General features: G+C 38.8%; 1 protein-coding gene across 1 annotated transcript in view; it reads right to left on the bottom strand.

The window, feature by feature from the left end:
- LOC107749928 (rap1 GTPase-activating protein 2-like) overlaps positions 1 to 16,079 on the bottom strand; it is a 50,437-nt gene that overhangs the window by 27,702 nt on the left and 6,656 nt on the right. Inside the window, exon 2 of the mRNA XM_016565170.1 lies at positions 13,262 to 13,297. Coding sequence (XP_016420656.1) covers positions 13,262 to 13,297 — 36 coding nt within the window. The remainder of the gene's footprint in view (positions 1 to 13,261; positions 13,298 to 16,079) is intronic.

Genomic DNA, 16,079 nt, shown 5'->3' with positions numbered 1-16,079 from the left:
CCCGCGGCTGCATCGAAGCTCTGAGGCCGTGGCGCAACCCAGATCTCTTCAGCCGGGGGGTTCCCCTGGGCTTGGTGACGTTGCGCATTGTGGTCATGATGGACACATCGACTCGCGGCTGGGGAGCAGTGTGCGAGGACATGCCGGCTTCGGGGCTGTGGGCAGAACCCCAGAGCCGGTGGCACATTTCGATTGGAGCTGGAAGCAGTGTTCTTAGCTCTAAAGGTTTTTCGACCGCAGCTGGAACAGCGGCATGTACTGATTCGCACCGACAACATGTCTGTGGTCTTGTACATAAATCACTAAAGAGGTGTGCGCTCCAGGGTGCTGTACAAGCAGGCAGCGAATCTCCTGCTGTGGGCAGACCGTCACTTTCTCTCCCTTGGTTACCGGACCTGACAGAGCTGCTGGTGGTGCCGTCCTGGCCGATCCCCATCAGGAAGGATCTGCTGTCTCAAGCGAGTGGCTCGGTGTGGCACCGAACCCGGTGTTATAGAGCCTTCATGTGTGGCTGCTTCGAGGATATCAGAGGAGATGAGCGCCCTGCATTCTCGTGTGCTCGACACGCTCTCGGAGGCGTGGACGCCCTCCACAAGACGTTTGTATGCCCTAAAATGGGGAGTGTTTGTGAAATGGTGCCGTGATGCTCATATCGACCCAGCAGCTTGCTCTGTGTCGGATGTTCTGCATTTTCTACAGTACAGGCTGGATAGTGGATCTCTACCGTCAACTCTGAAAGTCTATGTGGCCGCTATTGCTTCATTTCGTTCCCCGCTGAGCGGGCACTCCATCGGTATGCATGCGATGGTAGTGAGATTTCTTAAGGGGGCGAGGAAATTGCATCCTCCGCGTCTGCCTTCAGTCCCGCCTGGAACCTAGAGGTGGTGTTAAGAGCTCTTTCACAGCCACCATTTGAGCCTTTAGCATCCGTTGCTATGAAGGAGCTATCTCTCAAAACTGCACTTCTTCTTGCCCTCGCTTTGGCTAAGCGCATAGGGGATTTACATGCATTTTCTGTGGACAGCGATTGTATTCGCTTTGGACCCGGCGACTGCAGCGTCATTCTCCGGCCGAGACCAGCCTAAATCCATATCTACTCCCTTCAGAGAGCAAAGTGTTTTCCCTGTCTTCTGAGTCATCGACCTCACGTGATGCGGAAGCTCAGATTTCCATGTGCCCCGTCAGGGCTTTGAGGACTTACATCGACTGTTAGGCCAGCTTTCGGCAGTCTGACCAGCTTTTCGTGTGCTACAGTGGTCGTATGAAGGGCCGGGCCATGTCAAAACAGGGACTTTCCCACTAGATTGTGGACGCTAACACGGCTGCTTATACGAGCCAAGGTTTGGAATGCTCCTTTCACATTAGGGCCCACTCAACAAGAGCTATCGCCTCCTTCTGGGCGTGGTCAAGAGGTATGTCTATTTAAGATATATGCTTTGCAAGCCCTTAGCTTCTCAAGTGCTGTCGGTGAGTGTTTGATTGACGTTATGCTACCTCTATTCATGTGCGTTATCTGCCTCGCACAGTTACTACTCTGCGCAGCCCTCTATGCTATTGTTGTTGTTGTCTGCCTTATACTCAGTGCAGCTCCCGTTATTCAATGTCTAATTCGATTTGTGTACTATCATCATGTTTTGTGTTATGCTGCTTAACACAGTTATCTCTGTGCAGCCCCCCTCTCAAAACTGTTGTTGTTGCTTCTGCCCTGTTCTCAGCGCAGCCTACGTTATTACTGGGCAGATATGCAGATTTAGTATACCTGGGTTTTAGACGCTCATTGGCTTATCTCTACCTATCAGCTGAGAGCCCGCCTAACAAGCGTCGCTATTGGTTATGGGAATTATGTGTGTGTTCTATCTCGATGAGTGTGTAACTTGTTCAGGCTGCTCGTAGCCTCTCTCACGGCGGGATTTAATATCGTTCCCATAAGCGGAGAAAACTCCACGATGTCTCGTGAAAGCTCGAAAGTGAACATCTCTGGTTAGTTTCGTAACCTTGGTTCCCTGAGAGTGGGAACAAGACATCACGGAGGTCGCCGTGTTCAATGCTCGACCAGCTAAGCAGCATTCAGTATCAGATTCTGACGTAATTGTCACGTGCACCGCATTTTATACTGCCTCTCGAGCTCGTTAGTATTTGCATGCGATTTGCATACTTCGCAACAATTGGCCAGTCAATTGGACTGGCGTCAGCCAATAGGACGTCAGGAAAGGTTGGAAGGGAAGGAGTTCCCATAAGCAGAGAAACCTCTGCGATGTCTGGTTCTTGCTCTCAGGGAACTGAGGTTACAATAGTAACTGGAGACGTTTTTTAATTTGTAAATTTCACTTGTACAAGATGTCAATTGATGGACCTAAGTCATGTAGATTACTTGTGGATTATTGTGATGTTACTATCAGCTGTTTGGACTCATTCTGACGGCACCCATTCACTGCAGAGTATCCATTGGTGAGCAAGTGATGTAAAGGTAAATTTCTCCAAATCTGTTCTGATGAAGAAACAAACTCATCTACAAGAATGGCCTGAGGGAGAGTAAACTGTCTGCAAATTTTCATTTTTTGGTGAATTATTCTTTGAAAACAAAACACTCTAAAGTCTCATACAAGTATGAAAGTTAAAAGTTGCATTAGTTTGCATGTCAAATTCAGTTTAGCACCTTTATCGAGGATAAGGACCCTGTTGGTCCAAGCTGATGAAGCTGGTTGTCTTGGGGATTTTACTAATTAAGAAGTCTGATGGACCAGCATCTAAAACAAAACATATGCTGACCAGTTACACTGGTCTTTTTAGCAGAGCAGGGCTCAGTCTGTGATTAGTCTTATTGGTTTTCTTTTATAACAGTTTTGTAACATGACAATAAGATTTCTCAGCAGGAGCTGTCATTATGACTCTTCCTCTTTCACATACTGATTTTAATTTGTTACTGTCATTAGCCTAATTGCCTCCAGCAGAAATGAGCTTTAATCTTAATAGGGCCATGTGAAACTGAGGTGAAGAGGAAATAAAACTTAACTATATCACAATCACACATACAATGTTTATATATGCTTGCAAACATACCGGCAATAGTACTCGATGAGTTTTAAATGTTAAAAATGAAATATGAAACAAATCCTAACAATTTTATCACTACAAAATCAAGTTCTTGTCTAATAAGCGGTGCAGTTGTGTAACTGTTTTTTTTCCACTATGAGAGGATCTCAATCCTCCAGCTATGCGTTATTTTTTATCATACGAGCACGGCTCCTGTAGGGAATGATGGAGAGATGGACGGACAGAGAGAGGAAGAGGAAGAATGAGCAGTGATGTGGAAGAGGCTCTGTCTACTGAATACCAGCCGTCGAACAATGAATAAAGTGCACTAAAAATGAGGATGAACTCAGGTTGAATACCAGTGGCTCAGCGAACACACTTAAAGTAGTGTAAAAAAAAAACAAACAAGGAAAGGTAGCTTGTATATATAATGCAGTTTACTAAAATACCCCTGATAATCAGTTGTATGATTTTGTAAACAATACATGTACACTGCAGCCTATATTTACCTATTCCTGGTTTATCTATAATAAGTATAAATTAGATTAGTTTAATTAATTAAAACGCACAATCAACTTCAAAATTAAATCAAAATTAAAACATATACCTTGTGACATTGAATAATATATAGGAATAGTTCACCCAACAATGAAAATTCTGTCATTATTTACTCACCCTCCATTTGTTCCAAACCTGTATGAGTTGATGGAAGCCATTGACTTCCATAGTATATGGAAGAAAAAAAATACTATGGAAGTCAATGGCTACCGTCAAATGTTTGGTTACCAACTTTCTTCAAAATATCTTCTTTACAGAAGAAAGAAATTCATACAGATGATGAACATACAAGATGAGTAAATTATGACAGAATTTTCATTTTTGGGCGAACTATCCCTTTAAGTGTAATTTATTTCTTTTTCTAAAAAATTAAACACTTTAGTGTTATTAATAGCCTATCTATGATACATTGTAGAGACATAGATAAGTAATAGATATATAGCTGAGTAATAAAAGGAAAAAGGAAATATTTTAGGGAAAACACTGAGAAAAAAGCGAAAACAGTATAAAACTTTTACAATTATATTTTTATATTAATATATTTATATTATAAATAAATATATTTTTATGACTATTTTGTGTTTTATTTTCCAGTGTTGTCCTCAGAATATTTCTATTTCACTATTTTTATTATTATTAAATAATAAATAAAAAGTAAACCATATAAAAATAGCAAACAAATAAAAAAACGGCATTACTAAAAATTGTATTCTCAAATGCATGCCATCAAAACAAGCGATTATCTTGAGCAACTTTTTAAATCGTGCAAAAAACTACACTGTCAGATTCCAGAGTAACATGCTACATTGTCTATTCCTCATGGCTAGGGCGAGGAAGCTGTTCATGGATTGGATTTGCAGAGCAGGGAGAACCAGCGCGTGTGACAAGCTTTACGGTGAGTAACGGATTATACTTTCAGCACTGGAAACTGCGCTGAATGACACCCAAAGAAACAGCAGCACTGAGCTACTTACTGAAACTGTCAGCTTATGTAATACTTCTATAATCCTTGCATTGAATACTTCCTAACCTCCTCTCGGGCAATCAAACCAAAGCCACACCATAGAAACATAACCTATACAGAGCTTTACATAAACTTTTCAGAATTTTACAATCACAATCTGAATGTACCACATAATACCACATAGATTCTATTCATCTATACAGCACAAAACAAGAGTTTGCTCCTACACAAAAATATGAGAAGCACTACTTTTATATTATGTTATAAAGACTTAATGTTGCTGAACTAATAGGAAATACCATATGGAAACTTCAAAATACATCAAAATGCATCAAAATCCCTTGTCACGGTGCGTGCGGGGAGATGAAGCGAGGACTCAATTGCAGGAGAAATGGTTATGTATTTTAATAATAAAAATGAAACAAAAACAAACTCAAACCACCCCGAAGGGGAAAAACAGACAGGCAGGCCTAAAGCTGCACACATGCAGACACGAAACACACACAATGAGAAATGACGGATCAGCACAGGATGACAGACACAAGGAGAATAAATGGGAACCAAACGAGGAGGCTAACGAGGGAGACACAGGTGGATCAACTTAAACTATAACGAGGTAACAAGATGGGAGGGGCAAGACAATAGACAGGAGAGAGCACATGGTGACAGACAAACACAACACAAGCCATGTGCTCACAAAACACAGTCATCTGGTGGCCCTCCTGGGCACACCCGCTGCAGACTGCGACATCCCTCACAAACAAAGATTCTAAATGAAAGTCAAAGGGGAGGCAAACTCACCAGAGTCTCCGAGGCATTTTGAAGGTAACGTGCAGGTCTCTTCTAGTTAATGAGTCTCCAGTTCTCACCAACAGTTGAAATAACAGTCAGAACAAGAAGCACACACTGGATGCTGATTGCACAACCGCACTCTTAGGGTTTAGATGCTCCGCAAGTACAAAGCAGTACACTTTATTATGAGCGGGGGGGGTGAAATCCTCCCAGACACCCTAGTAGCATTTTGATTATGCGCCCCCCCCCCCCACACACACACAGATATATCAGCAGGTTTAGGGAAGAAGGCAATAAATGGACTGATGCAACATACATTACACAAACCATCGTGAGCTTCTGAATAAATTATAGGCATCAAAGGTTGAATAAAGGTCTCAGACTTACTTCATGTGTCAAATACACTTACGTGTGTCTGTATTTATATAACATGACTGACAGGCACGTCAAAAAAGGTTCAAAAATAGGCATTCCAACATTGAAAAGATGAGACAGTTTATTTTACACTTATTTAATGTAATTAACCACAGTGTGTATTAAAGAATTGTGAATAGTCTACCTTTATGATGCATTATATATACATAATTCAAAGAAAGAAAAAAAGAGGAAATATTTTGGGGACAACACATGCGAAAAAACAAAATATAATAAAAACAATAATAAAATAATGATAAAATAAAAATAATGATGATGATGATAATAACAACAACATTATATTATTATATTGTTATTGCATATTTAGATATTATTATTTATAATAATAATACGATTATTATTATTATATTTATCCAAAATTGTTTTTTCTTTTCTTTTTTGTATTTTTTAATGATTTTTATTTACTGTAATATTGTAAAACAACAACAATAATAATTATGATGATATTATTATTGTAAATAAAAATTAAAATATACAAAGTATTAAACAAATACAAAAAATTATCTTTATTAAAAATTGTATTCTCAAATGCATTCCATTAAAACAATAAGACATGACTGACAGCCCTATCAGCATGGTGGTTCAAAAATACACAGATCGTCCCTTTAAGACATGCTTAAAGGCAGAGTAAGCGATTTCTGGGAGCCAATGTTGATATTGAAATCACCAAAACAAACACGCCCCTACCCCACAAGGGTCTTGCCCCTATTTTGATAGCTTCGCCCCACATATACGTACGCAACCACTTTTACTTGAGTAAAAAGCTTGAGTTGATACTTCAACTTCTACAGAAGTCTTTTTAAACCCTAGTATCTATACTTCTACCTGAGTAATGAATGTGAATACTTTTGACACCAGTGATCGTTCCGCAGACGTTTTCCTCTTTTGTTTTTTATCCGCCATCTCTATCTTTCTGTCGCTCGGCTCGGCTAACGTCCATCCCATGCACTGAAAGCTCTCTCCTCCACATCATGAGTAGACACGCCCCTTATTGCTGATTAGCTACAATCTTGTTTTGCTATTCTGCCCGAATCAGTTTTCTAAAGTGTTTTTGAAAAGTCACATACCCTGCCTTTAAGGTGGTAAAAGCAACACTCTAATGATATTGACACTGCATGTGACCGTCACTTGTTGCCACGCATGTTACAATTCACTTGTCTAAGTCGCTGCATGTCAAAGAAAATGTAGCAAATGGCTTGTAAATAACTAGCTGATATCACACTCTGTTTAAAACCCAAGTCCTGTTTTGGTCTGTTTACTCATGGCTTTGGTGTTTTGTGTTGGTTTTTTAAGAGCAATACATACTGGTTTTCTTGTTAGCTAAGCACGCTTTAATGCCACTCGCATACATGTAAACACAAACAGGCAAATGCATGTGGTCTGCGTTGTGCAGGCACAAACTTCTCCGTCTTGCCAGGTTTGATGTGTGAAACATATGTGTGTGTATGCAAAAACGCACTCATCCACGCCCTTCTAAGCAGGACTGAACAGTGGGTGATTGGTTAGATGTGGAGATCCCACCTGCTACCTCTCCACCTGTTTGCTAGCATGATCCATCACATTAGATTGTAAACAGAAATGTTCGAACTGGGTCTCAAAGTAATCAGCATCGCTGAAAAGACCATAATCTGACAGAAAACCATCTCATATTTCCAGTGGTGGTCCTTTGCGTGGGATTCTCATGCACAAGGCCTCTTAATTAGCTTCCTTAAAGATCTCCGCAGTCAACCAGTTTCACTGGGAACGCATGTTGGCCGATCACAGTCAAATTCAATGCTATATTACATTTAGCTTACATCTGTAAGTTGCTTTGGATAAACTTTCATGTTAATCCAAGTGTTACTTGCAATTTCTTTGTAATTATTTGTGAAATTTACAAGCAATTTTAATTAGTGCATTTTTTAAGTGAAAATCTGTAGCAATGTTGGCAAGTCCATGCTTTTCCCGTGGAATTGGGCTACTTTTATACTGTATATATATATATCAGAATCAGAATCAGAAGAGCTTTATTACCAAGTATGTTTATACACACAAGGAATTTGACTTGACGACAGGAACTGTTGTGTGTCTCCGAGCAACACACAGCAGTGTTTTGTTACTGAATGAATCCACGTTTAAGAACGAACCGAGTGAGTCAATGATTCAGTGGCCCATTCATAAGGACAGTCACTTGCCTCGTTTTTGAATGAAACAGCCGTTTGAATGAATCGGGTGAATGAATGAATAAATGACACACTCATTAAAACAGACATTTGCTGCAACCTACTGGTGATTTAGTCATATTTAAAAGTATCATTTAATTTTTTCAACATCTATTTGTGTAAAACATTAATCATAAAATTATTTATGCATTTGAAATTTTGCAGTGTAAATGCATTTATGGCTCATCAGCTTCATCAAACTGTCTGAGTAAATGAATCTAATGCCACTTCAGATGCAGCTTCGGTTTCCTCAGCAGTGGAAAGATAGAGCTTGCTAATTTCATTTGAATGGTAATAGCTCTACAGTTTCTTATTATTCTAACTGAATTAATTGAAACAAAAGTAAGAATTTTATGTGAAAGATGACACATTTAATAAGGTTAGGGGGAAAAAACGACCATTTATAAACAGTGGGAAATTACATCTGTTTTGTTACATACAGCAACTCATTTTAAGTTAACTATTTCTCCCTCTTTCCAGTCACAGAGCACTTTATTTTGAGAGTTGTTTAAGTGAGAGAAAATCTGTAACTTAGTCCATATTGAGGGAATTGTAATGCTTAATAATCTCTTTTATTATGTAAATACTTTTTGCATTGCAATTTGCATAGATTTTTGTTTGTATAGGCTGTCAATTATAGTTATTAGAAAGAAAATCGGAATCTGCAAAAATCGGTATCGGCAGGTCACAAATCGGAAATCAGAATTGGCCAAGAAAATTGCAATCGTTGCATCCCTAATTAAGTCCAGTGATTTTGGGCTTTTTGGGGACCGGAATGATGGTGGAGCGTTTGAAGCAGCAGGGAACTTCACAAAGCTCCAGATATCTGTTGAAGGTCTGTGTGAAGATGGGGGCCAGTTGGTCAGCGCAGACTTTTAAACAGGCAGGTGAAACACCATCTGGGCCTGAAGCTTTCTTAGATTTCTGCTTCCTGAAGACTCGGTTCACATCCTCTACACAGACCTTAAATGCAGGTTGAATGGTGGGGGAGGGAGGGAGGGGGGTTGCAGAGTGGGGTAGGTGAATGTGTGAAGTGTAGATTAGAGCGGGTGCTGGGTGTCAGTCAGGCCTTTTCAAATCGACAGTAAAACACATTCAGGCTACGTCCACACGAAGCCAGAGCTTTCCCTATACAATCTTTTTTTTCCCTCGTCTCAAGAAATATCTGCGTCCACACGAAACCGACACAAAACAGTGTAGTATACATGCCAGACTAGCATGTGGCGCTGTAATTCTGCCACAGAGATACACTAAAAATAGAGAAGTAGTCTTGGACTATGCGCATAAACCTTGCGCACGGTATACAAACGAACATGGAACAATACATTTATTATTCTGTGTTAATGTTTGCTAATAAAAAGACAACCGTTCAGTGTTTGTTCATGTTTTTGTTGCTGTTACGTGACGTAGCTGTACCTATACAATACAAAATGTATGCGTATACAGCTAAACGCGTCTCCGTGTGCACGGGGCCACAGATCGTCAGCCAGTTGTTGATTCTCTACAGACTGTGGGGATGGTGTCTTGTACAAGGTGATGTTCCTCAGACCAGTCCATACTGACGCCGAATCGTTGGCTGAAAACTGTTTTCTCAGCTTTTCAGAGTAGTTTTTTTAGTCACTCTGATCTCCTTTTTTTAGTCGGTTCCTGGCCTGGTTATACAAGATTGTATCCCCACTTCTGTAAGCATCCTGTTTGGCGTAACGAAGATGTTTGAGTTTCCAAGTAAACCATTATTGAATGATAAAAATGACCTGGTGGGGATGCACATATCCTCACAGTAACTGATATATGAAGTTACAGTCTCTGTGAGCTCGTCCAGATCAGTGGCTGCAGATTCAAAAACCCTCCCATCATTGAGGTCGAAACAGGCTTGTAAATCCCACTCTGCTTCATTAGTCCATCTTTTTACAGTCCTTAATACAGGTTTAGCTGATTTCAGTTTCTGCTTGTAGGTTGGTATAAGATGAACAAAACAGTGATCAGAGAGCCCCAAAGCTGCCCAAGGGACAGAGTGATAAGCATCCTTTATTGTGGTGTAACAGTGTTCCAATATATTACTGTCTCTGGTGGGACATGTAATGTGCTGCTTGTATTTTGACAGTTCATGGGAGAGATTTGATTTGTTAAAATCTCCAAGAATGATTAAAATAGAGCCTGGGTACCCTTGCTCCATTTGAGTTATTTGTTCGGCCAGCTGTTGCATTGTGGTAATGCATCGCACGCATCCGGGGGAACGTACACTTTCACGAGAATGAAAGAGGAAAACTCCCGCCGTGAGTAGAAAGGTTTACAGTTTATGAAGAATGCCTCTAAGTTAGGACAGCATAACTTTTTCAGCGTTGTTACATCTGAACACCAACTTGCATTGATGTAGAAACAAAATTCACCACTTCTCTCGCAAGATGAATGCTTGGGAGCGCAGTCCGAAAGCCGCGCGCGCGGAGCTTCACTAGGGCGCCGGCGCGTTTCCCTCTTCTGCGTCTGCACACGCGTTTGAACAACACTGTACCTCCGACTAGAATGTCTAACAAAACGTCCGAATAATCAAAAACCGGAAAAATATTGTCTGGGATGTGCTGCTTAATGTTAAGGAGTTCGTCTCTGGTAAAACTTATAGAAGAAGAATGACAAAACACAGAACAAACAAACAAAAACAATAGAAGAATCGCGGAGCTCAGCGTCCTGGCTGCCATTTGTGGCGCCATCATCGAGGGAATCAATAATGGAGTTTAGTTAGTGTTTTTATTTTTTTTATTTAGACAAAATAGTATTGAAGTTAAATATTTGCTATTTAATGATTATCAGCCATAAAATGAAAATATTACATTGGCTTATCAGTATTGGCCAGAACCCTAATTTGAATAAATCTGTATAAACTTGTATAAACTGAACATTCTTTGAAATTAAGCAATATTGACTTGTTGCCATTTTTCTTCAATAATGTGTTGATGGTCTGATTTTCGTTGTCATTAATGATCTGATTCTTTCGATGATCATAATCACTAATTATAAACTCAAGAAAAAAAGAATCATACCAAAACCTTTCCGTTTTATTTACATTTTCCCTCCATTCTGGCCATTGCAACAGGTTACCGTCATGACATTGCAGCAATTTGTGTCATTCTTCATTATATTTTAAAAATGACTCCTTTAGGGTTTGCTAATTTAAACAAATTGTATAATACCAGATGGTCTACACATACATGGTCTACAGACATTAAGGACCCTAGTATTCACCTTGCCAGTGGGATTTCTAAAAATAGATATGTGGTCTACACCATCCTTCAAACACTTATAAACACAATGGAAATATTAATGACCCTGGCCTTTCATCAATTCAGCTCAAAACAACTCATAAATTGGCCCTGTGAAGGCCCGATATCAGGCAGAGCCGGATCATTTCCATGTGTATAATCTGCAGTCACGACCCTATTCAGGGTTATGCAGTGACACATGCAAGCAGAGCGCCGCTCCTTTCCACTCTGATGCTCCAAGCACTTTACCAAACCACTTCATCAGAGCCTTTCAGGACCTTAAAGCCCTGTTTGTTTGTGTATGTGTGTGAGGATAATGCTGGAGTTGCATGTGAATGAGTGGATGGATGGCAAGCAGGTGGAGGACGAATCTGAACATTTTGCAAGACAGACCAGATTAACCCTTTAATGCCGTAACCAATGAAGATTCAGCATAACTCTTACTGGGGCAAATGGACCCTGCATGACACAGCTATGTGGGAGACGAGAATCAAAGTATTTTACATTGCCAGTGGAGGATGTGACAAATTTTGGGATGAAAACTCAATGTTAAATTGAACTAAATGTGTGTTAAAGTGAAAATCAGGTTAATTACAACAGCATAAAAGGGTTAAAAGTAAGGTTTTGAATATTTATTCTAATATTGATTCTTTACTTTATGATTGTGATTAATCTTAAAATATGATATTGGGCCACAATTTGATACAACTTGATTAGATCAGTGGTTATAGGCTTTTTTGACTCATAATAACTATAATATATAACTTTAATACATTATTAACAGAAACTTGGAGCATTGATACAGGCTAGTTAATTGAACTGAACTGTATGTTTTACAATAAAAACAATAAATATTGAGTTTTTTTTTAGAAAGTTAATTAATAATATAAATAATTAATATTAATTATAATGTAAACATTAGTTACTGTCACAATCATATGGACTCTGTTCCACCTTAGTTTGTTGTCATGGTTTCTGATTTGGGTTCATCATGTTCAGGTGTGTCTTCTTTATTATCCTTGTTTGGTCTGTATTTAAGTTACTGTCAGTTCAGTTTGAGTTTGTCGGGTCTCGTCAATGTTACGTGTGTCGCCAGCCTTCCCTCAGTTTGGAATTGCTTTCAGTGGATTTATTAAAGACTACTTATCTTCATCTTTGTCTTTGTGTGTGTTTATCAACACAGTTCCGTGACAGATACATTAATAATATATTAATTTATATAGTTAAAGTCATCCTGCTTGGGGTCTTGGAAGTTTGCTAAAGCCCCAAAAATATGCTGAAGACATAAATGCACCTGGAGATAAATCAATACATCAGGCTTTACATCAAATATGAATTTTGTAATAGAGATTAGGGTACATTTATTATTTATCCATAAAAAAAGGGTAATTTCAAATCAACCAACTAATACAAACTGATTTTAAGTAGAATTATAATAAATGTAAAAAAAGCCTATAATAATAATATAATATTTTCTTCAAATCAAGGCAGTCACAGTCCAAACAGTTCAAATGACTCTGCTAAATAGGATCTTTTTGATGAATGAACCGAAAAGACTCATGAATCAGTCTAACGAGCCGGTTAATAATTAACATTTGAATTAATGTCTGATTCACTCACTGCTCATCTTTGGTAATCTTTTGGACTTAAAAAAGGAACCAAAAGCTAGTACTTTATGATGGTGGTTCACAAATGTAATGAGAGACATCTCAGGAAATTAATGGGTCAGCTAGTGAAAAAAAAAATGTTGCTCTAAATCCTAAAAGAAGCCAAAAAGCTTACTATATGTCTACCGATAGACAAAATGTTAAACACCACATACAGATGATGCTTTTCGCACAGGAACTAAGCATTTTGGTCACGCAAACCTATACATACAGCACTGCCTGCAGTTTTCTTCTGAGCAACAGGCCTCTCATTTACCTCTTTTCATGAAACATGTAGATAAGAGGATACAGACTGTCAGGTTTTTTTGGGAGATGGAGAGGAGAGAGGGGGTCTGCGGTGCAGACAGTACTCACCGAGCTCGAAGGGCACTAATGGTAGACTTGTCAACCCTGCATTTGAAGAGAAAAGACAAGAAAGCATTTAGGATCAAGGAACAAACGTAGATGGCTGTAATTTGCTTGGTTCGACCCGTCAGCTGAACTGGCAGGACGAAAGGACATTTGTGTAATATATCATCCCTGTATGATTTTGTTGTCGACATGGCTAGGTGAGCTTAATGCCCAATTAATGCAGACATACAAGAAAGGTCACTCATCAGCACTGACTACCCACAATATCACATCAAAACATATTAGGGTTGACTCTGACTGTGTGGAAGGGTGTGGCCGTTTATTTTTACTCAGCTTGTTTTTGATATTTCACACATTTCTGTGTCACACACAGTTTCCTTTTATCAGCAGAGAGAAGTCATAGTATTATATCAGGACTTTTCATCTTTAAATAATTTTTTGATTCACAAAGACATTCTTTATCTCAATTTTTTTTTAATATAAATAAAATAATTTTCTCTTTACTTTTTTTTAACACAAATGATGCACTTACATTTATAGTGATGCACTTACATTGACCAATCTGTAAACTTTAACCTCACAAAATATTGTAATACTCACAATGTTTTAACAGTAAAACAGCAAGACATAAACAATATGTGTGTTAACATGATTTTAGTGTGAAGAAATTGTTTACTAATCTTTTCTGCTAAGTCATATCCAATGTTACAAGTGTTGAAGAATTGATTGATTTATAACTTTACATTTCTGCTTTTAAATGCTACAAAAAGATGAAATTACAGTATTTTGAATAGCCTACCTTTATGAAGCACTGTATTTACATAATTCAAAGAAAGAAAAAGAAAAATTTAAATATTTTGGGGACAATGCTTGAAAAATAAAACACAATAATAATAATAATACAATTATATTGTTTAATTATATTATTTTTTTTCCAGTGTTGTCCCCAAAGTGTCCCAGTGTTTAAGTCACTGATTTGGAAATTAGAGTTGAAATTACAACATTTTATTGTGTTGAACCTGGAATATAATAGATGTTATCTTTGACATTTCTAACCATGAGAGCGGTTATGTGCAGCAGTCCGTGAGGGCACTGCTGTCAACTCCCATTACGGTATGTAACTGCAGTTATTGTGTCCCATTTTTTAAAATCATACTAGACTGATTCCCTAAAACACACAACAACAAGGAATGGAACATCCTATTCAGTGAGACGATTTAGTGAGTGTTTGTTTGAAGATGCCACTTGGTTTGATATTTTGCAAAGAAACTCATACGTTTTAAAGGGGTCATCGGATGCCCATTTTCCACAAGTTGATATGATGGTCTTAATGAAAAGTCTATAACATAGTTTGATTAAAATTTCTCAATAGTAGTGTAAAAAACACCTTTTTTACAGTGTCAAAAACAGCTCTTTTCAGAGCAAGGCATCTGAGATCGGCTCGATTTGAGAAAGAGGTAAAGATTTTAGTAGATTAAATGATCAATATAGGGTGGTTGTGTACACACACTGCCAACACACATTTAAGTTCAAACAACTTGTAAAAGTGCATGTAGCATCCTATGACCCCTTTAAGGGAGAACTAAAGTGTCAAGTGTCCAAATATTAGCAGGAGACCGTGGAACCCAATCAACCTACATATTGCCCCCAGGGCAGCACCTACGGAGTTCAAATGTACATGCAATATGGAAAAAAAGAGACATTTCCAGCTGCTGCACATGCCTTAGAGCATCAAACTCAGATATGTTATAAATGGATGTCCAAGTGAGGACTGAATTAAAATGTATCACAGATGGAAAACACACAGTTGCATGAGCATGGTGTCTTTCTGGTGCTGTGAACCAGAGCAGACAATCCATAATCTCACTGTCCACCACAGTGAGGGAGCTTTCAGAGCTTAATAGTGTAAAAATCAGATTAAATGTGGTGTAAGTGTACCTCACACACAGGGTACTCGGTATGAAGTCAGCATCTCATATGATTGATTTGTTTGTGTGTGTGTGTGTGTGACAATCTGTATGTGTGAGGTGACTGTTGAGGTGTCACTATTAAAAGCATGGTGTGATGGTGACTGGGTGTGGTGGGGATGTGGGTAATTCTGAGAGAGGAAGGGTGTGGATATGTGTGTGTGTTTGTGTGTACATGAGATAGAATTTCCCACAGCAAAAAGCTGACACAGGCCCCCATATGCAGTTCTTATTTGTTTGCAATATTAAGTACAGAATTAGTACAGTATATGAAATATATTCTTTTACAAATAATAGGGGGCGGCACAGTGGTAACACTAGCACCTCTTTTTATGCAAATTTTGGGTTATGCTGGATGGAAACACCAAGATGCACTTAAATTCTAAAAATGCACATAAAAATCTTTTGCGCTCAACTTAGTCTGATTTGTTTATCTGATAAGAAGACATGCACATTAACCATGATTGAAACACATTCACCGAATAAATTCCTTGATTCGCAACAATAAAACTCACGTGACTTTGCCTCAACAGATCATGTGACTGGATAACTGGACTAACCAGCAGATCAATCTCATCACACATCTCAAATTTTATTTCAATCAATAGGTGCGTTCGACTTCATGCAGCACTGCGCAGATCGATCGCAATCTGACTTGAAGCAATGCATGCCGGTTAATAATTTGACTCAGCCGGCGCAGTTTCTCCAGAGCGGCTGCAGGAGCGTTGATGACGACACAGCCGTTTCACGATTGGCCAGATTCACCGCATGACAACTATCCCGTGTGTTTCGGGTTTATTCTAACCTTTTCAATTCCAATAATAGCCACAAATCTGTGTTTTTAGAACAGTAAA

The sequence above is a fragment of the Sinocyclocheilus rhinocerous genome, unplaced genomic scaffold (genome assembly GCF_001515625.1).
Source record: "Sinocyclocheilus rhinocerous isolate Xijiao unplaced genomic scaffold, SAMN03320098_v1.1 scaffold320, whole genome shotgun sequence".
Classification (NCBI taxonomy): Eukaryota; Metazoa; Chordata; class Actinopteri; order Cypriniformes; family Cyprinidae; genus Sinocyclocheilus; species Sinocyclocheilus rhinocerous.
Note: the sequence above shows the minus strand (reverse complement) of the source record. Positions and strands in the feature narration are given on the sequence as shown.